General features: G+C 33.2%; 1 protein-coding gene across 1 annotated transcript in view; it reads right to left on the reverse strand.

Moving 5' to 3' along the window:
* The window catches only part of pcdh15b (protocadherin-related 15b), a 187163-nt gene that overhangs the window by 84175 nt on the left and 96988 nt on the right, over nucleotides 1-6000 (reverse strand). The window contains exons 14-16 of the mRNA XM_016287345.1: nucleotides 5676-5869; nucleotides 2199-2217; nucleotides 1114-1233 (exon numbers count right to left, since the gene is read on the reverse strand). Of these exons, the coding sequence (XP_016142831.1) occupies nucleotides 1114-1233; nucleotides 2199-2217; nucleotides 5676-5869 (333 nt within the window). The remainder of the gene's footprint in view (nucleotides 1-1113; nucleotides 1234-2198; nucleotides 2218-5675; nucleotides 5870-6000) is intronic.

Raw genomic sequence — 6000 nt, forward strand, 5'->3', positions numbered from 1 at the left:
TCAGTTTGATTGAGTGAATCAATGGAAGGCCTCTCTTTTCTTTTCATATAAACATAATAACATATATAAAATATGTATTCTTTAAAATTTTCACCATTATGAATATATAGTACTGTTATAGTAATACAAAAATGAACAATACAACAACTATAAAATGATTAATAAATGCCGTAAAACAAACTGTTCATTGTTCAAGATGTCTAATGCATTACTGCTAGTGAATTGAACATTATTTTGAGTGTTACTGAAAATATATTTATATTGTGGTTATGCTAACACTGCTGATCAATTGTTTGGAATAATTAAGATTTTTCAAAATGTTTTCTCGTATTCTCGCCAAGGCTGTATTTATTTGATGAACAATGCAGTAGAAACAGTAATATTGTGAAATATTATTGCTGTTTAAAATAATGTAATAATAGTTTTCTATTTGGATAAAAACGTAAAAAAATATTTTTTTTCTTTTGACCATGAAGACTGGAGTTGCCTGGAAAATTCAGCTTTACAGGAATAATTGCATTTTAAAATTCTATTTTTTTTTATTGAAATTTTATAAATTGCAAAAGTTTTTTTTTTTTATCAAATAAATGCAGCCTTGGTGAGCATAAAATATACTTTTTTCCAAAACATTAAAAAAATCATAATTATATTAAAAGTTTTGACCAGTTATGTATATATACAAATACATAAATCAAACAGAACAAATTGATTGATCAAACTGACTGATGAACAAACAACAATCAGCGAGTGAAAGATTAATTTGACTGTCTACCTGACTGACAGAATAAATTAATCATGAATGCAATCATTTATTTCTATTTGTCACCACTGTCTATATACAATTGTGTAAATACATTCATGCAGCCAGTAATACTGAACAGACCTGTGGGACTACAGATGACTATAAGATACTCCCAGCACACTTTATGACTGTTTTTAACTCTCATCTGCTCTTCCTTCCATCAGCATGATTGATTCTGCTAGACTCTGCCTGCCATGTTGTACTGTGTCTACATGTGATGTCTGTTTAAGCAGAAGATTCGATTACGATCTTTTGACCTGCAGCTTTTCGTCTTCAGTTGGGTGTGATTGATTGACAGGCTTCAGTCTTACCCCATCTGGTTTGCCATCGGAGGCCGTGACCGTTAGCGTGTAGTGATCCGTGATCTCTCTGTCCAGCGTCTTCGCCAACAACAACAGGCCAGACCTGAAAGCAAAGATGATGTTGAAAACCTGAGGATTATAAAGCCCAGAGGTCTGAGTGTTTAAACTTTACGGTGGCTTTAGAGAGCAAGCATGAGTGAAAGAGGGGGGAAAAAGTGTTAAAATTCACACAGTGTGCTGAGAAAACTAAACTGGAATATGTCATTCGCACAACAGGCCACAGCCAAAATCTAGACAAAGGGAATCATTTTCGGCTGAAATTAGCTCATCAAATATAGGCTGGATGGAATTATGTACTGCTGAATGAGATGGCTGGTCAATATATTCATTCTTTGTAAGACCTGTGCTACTGTGAAAGGTTGAGGATAGTTTACGTGTGCCTGGGGACGATTAGGACTGGATTAATTGTTGTCAGGCAGCAAAAGCCATGAGAAAAACACTGCCCAATTTAAATGATTTCTAGGACGTAGTGCATTTGGTAACACATATACATTTGTTTACATGCTAATGCAAGTTTAATTGAGAACTTGTGGAAAAGTGAGTGAGACACACACTAAACTGTGGGTCGTGAAAGTTGGAGGACTGTCTGCTGGCAGGGTTACTTTTAGAGTACAAATATGCTACATACATCAACAATACAAACTTTGAAAATTGAATGAATGAATGAATAAATAACACTAACATTATTAGTAACAGGTTATTAGTGCATTGAATGAAATATAATTGTTGGGAAGTACATGAGTGTGAAATAAATAAATACAAATAAAAACATAAAAAAATAAATACATACGAACAGATTTTGTCCATAAACCTACAGTTTTATTTTTGATTGTAAATTCAAGCTAAATGTTGAAATTGTATTTTGGTGTGACTGTTCTCATCATTAACATATTTTTTTCCCCCCTAAATAAACAATGTGCATAAAAAATAGAAATATTGAGTTGTACCTTTAAAATTAAGTAGAGAAACAAAGCTACCTATTTTGTTACCAATTATTGAAACCTGTGGAGGGACTAAAACAATTCATGTCAAACTTGATACTCTATTGGGGATCTTTGAAAAAAGAAAAAAAAAGAAAGTGATACAGATTTTTGGTCAAACCGCCTAGCACTAAAACAAACTATGTTTTATCTTTTGTTTACATTTTAAAGAATTAGCTACTGTGGATAAGATGCATAGTGTATAAGATAAATATAAATTCAATTTTATTGAGATTTATTGGAAGTTACCAAGATTGCATGCAATTTTATCACTTTTATACTTAAAAGTTAAATATAGACTTTTTCATGACTAAAACATTATAAAACCAGAGCTACTTTAATAGCACTCATTTTATTACACTTTTATGCCATCCAATTTGCTGTTATTCATGATTCAAGCATTTAATTGTTTTCCATAATTTGAATAATAACTGTGGTCCTGACTGACAGAAAAAGGTACACAAATAACTCTTTAAAATAAAATCCCATTTACTGCCCAGTTTCTGTGGTCAGTATTTTGATGTTAATTGAGATTTGTAGCAACAAAGTACTTCTATTACAGGCCTAATTTGTGCAGAAAAGATTACAAATAATTTGGTTTCAAAACAGCATAGCAATATTTCAGCACATTTTAACGCCTTCTTAAATGGATTGTGTGTGTTTAGTGAATAAGATAGAGCGCTGAAATACCACAATGCAAAAGTGCTGCAACTATTTAGTGAATTTGCCCTTTCATGTTTTCAAACAGCCAATCATTCTGCCTTGACACAATATGTCCCCTGAAAACCCCCCAGAGGATCTGTGAGACGGTTGGACACTGCTGCAGACAGTCATGCATTCTCCAACTGAAATAAACAAATTCAAAGTGGCATCTTCAAGGCTCCAGAGGGCCTTATGTATATTCATCATGCATTCATTGCAAAGCATCGTCTGTACATGTCTAAGAGCATGCATGCACCCTAAATTACTCCCCTACTGAACAGCATCAATTGTAATGATAATCAGAGAATACACAAGTTTATTATTGGTATTATAAGCAGCAGCTGCAAAGATAAACCAAACCAGATGAGCTGGTTATGAAAAAGCCATTTATATCTGGTGTTATTGAAAAGGAACAGGAGGGTATATATGTATTGCCATAAGACCTGAAATTTGTTGTGACTTTCACATGACCTCATCACAATTTTAAAGGGGTCACGTCATTGAATCAAATTTCCCTCAACCTTTTTATATTGTGAAACAACTGCAACTTTCAGAACTCAAATTTAGTAAAACTAAAGTCAAAAAATTTGGAATTTGCTCTCAAATTCATGTTGAAGTAAAATAAATATGATATATCGAAGATAAATTATGATATGAGTAAAATGTAGAAAAATGCTAAACATTTGCACTATTTCTGGCTGTGTGTAGCACCTACAACTCTGCATATCCTTCTGAGGATGTTACAAATTAGTGGATTAAGTTGAATTTTTAACAATGTCTATGATAATTTCAGTCATCTTGTTTATCTCATGAATAGTTTATTAAGTGTAATTCTTCAATGCAGATTGTTTTATGAATATATCACAACATAGTTCTGTTTTCCAAAAGCAGATCAGCAAACACGTGTTGATTAATTCAAAGGGTGAAAAAAATGGTAAATAAATAAATAAATGAGGTTAACACCAGCAAAGAAAATGTATTTATTTATATATTTATTCACTGACACAACCTGGTAATACGTTTCACGACGGACACAAAGGTCGAAGACCTGAACTATCATGCCTCATATAAGTTATCAGACATAGCTGGTTTCCAAAATAAAGCAGGAGAGTTGGCACTTTAACCTAAGCTAAGTTGAGCATATCTAAAATCCATTTAAACCTTTTACATTCCTTCTGCTTGAAAATCTATTACAGTCATTTTGAACTTTTCTCAATAATTCCACTTTAAAATTCGATTTCGCTTACTTTATGAAAGGATAAATCATGAAACACTATAATTCAAAAGTTTGGGGTTAGTAAGTATTGATTGATTGATTGAAATGAATACTTTATTCAGCAAGGATGCATTACATAGATGAAAAGTGACAGTAAGGACATTTATAATGTTACAAAAGATATATTTGAAATAAATACTGTTCTTTTGAACTTTCTATTTATCCAAGAATCCAGAACAACTTTTTGGGGACATTTTTGGAACTTGTTTTCAGCATTAACAACAATAAGAACCATTATGTTAAATTGAGCACCAATGATAATTAAAAATAAGTGAGCACCAAATCGCCAATCATTAGAATGGTTTCTAAAGGATCATGTGACACCGAATAGTAACGGCTGCTGAAAATTCAGCTTTACCATCACAGGAATACATTTTTCATGTGTTCAAATACAAGATATGTATTTTAAATTGTAACCATGCTTCACAATATTACTGTTTTTACTCCAAACAATTCCAAACTTTTGACAGATCATTCATACATTTAGAATTACGATATTAATATTAATGACACTCTCACACTCTCACACTCTCACTATTTAAACAATAATACCCTAATGAGAATAGCTCAACTAAAAGATAAAAAAACATTTTATATATATATATATATATATATATATATATATATATATATATATATATATATATATATATATATATAATGCTTCTTAATCTTAATGATATATTACTATAATTTATTATCTATATATAATTAATTTGAATATTTTAAAAATATTATTTTCATATTTATTTATTTTATTTTATTTTATTTCATTTATTTATTTATTTTGAACACTTTTGAAAGTCTAGCTAATAAATTGCTTAGGTTGTTTTTCGGATGTTTAGTGAAAACCAAACCTGGTACTGTCATTGTTTTATGACACATTGTGTCAAGGCACTCATCAGCGTGATTGAAGCAAATTAGATCGGGGAGTATTTTCACTTTGAAAATGTTCCAATATGATGAATTTGATGCCAGTGCTCTCATAAAACTTTAAAACAGAAAAATAAGAGATGAAAATAACTACCCTGTGCTCACAAGCTCAACTGCCATCTGTCCAACACATATAATAGCACACCTGCTGCCTTTGGCTTTCACCATAAACCTCTCCACCTCGATAAAGTGGATTTCAACCAAGTAGTGAAGAAGAACTTTGAATTTAGATTGATTTGTTGTGAATATTAGACACTTTTAAACTTGCAAAGTGAAACAATGCATTTCCTGAACTTTGCTTGGTCTCATTGTATTTCTGCTTCATTCATCTGTATTAATTCAGCAGTCAGCAAGAATTACAGAGGGCAGTGGCTGGTATGAATTGGACAGGAGGGGAGGTAGCAGCAATTAGAGTGAAAAGCCCTTAATTTCCGCTCTTCCAAGTGTCAGATGGACAAGAGCAGGGGCCAATATTGTGTTCTTGGGGATATTTCCGAAGCAAAATGTGTCACCATGTGGCATTGTATTGATCTTAAACTGGGCATGATAGGTTGAGTCTTCTGTTACAGAGTGAGAGACGCACTCATTTTCAACCCTCATTGGGTTTTTAGTTGATTTACCTTCTCTGGGACGCAGGGCCATTGTCAGAGGCCCTAATGGTGAGGGCGTAGGAGCGGCCCACGGTCAGATTGACACCGGGCAGCACGGTGATCATTCCTGTGTAGTCATTGATGGTGAAGTGTCCCTGATCCCCCGCCAAGATTTTGTAGCTCACCAACCCGTTGGGACCCTCATCAGCGTCCACTGCTGCCAGCTAAAATAAATAAATTGGAGCTGTTACTTCAGAGGAGACATGCAAAGGTGCTTATTCACGTTCATCACTGTCCAAGCTTCCTCTCTGGATCAGGCTGAATCACAAAACCTGCCAAGTGCATGTCCGGGTCA

This window comes from Sinocyclocheilus grahami, unplaced genomic scaffold (genome assembly GCF_001515645.1).
Source record: "Sinocyclocheilus grahami isolate Dianchi unplaced genomic scaffold, SAMN03320097.WGS_v1.1 scaffold221.1, whole genome shotgun sequence".
NCBI classification, from domain to species: domain Eukaryota; kingdom Metazoa; phylum Chordata; class Actinopteri; order Cypriniformes; family Cyprinidae; genus Sinocyclocheilus; species Sinocyclocheilus grahami.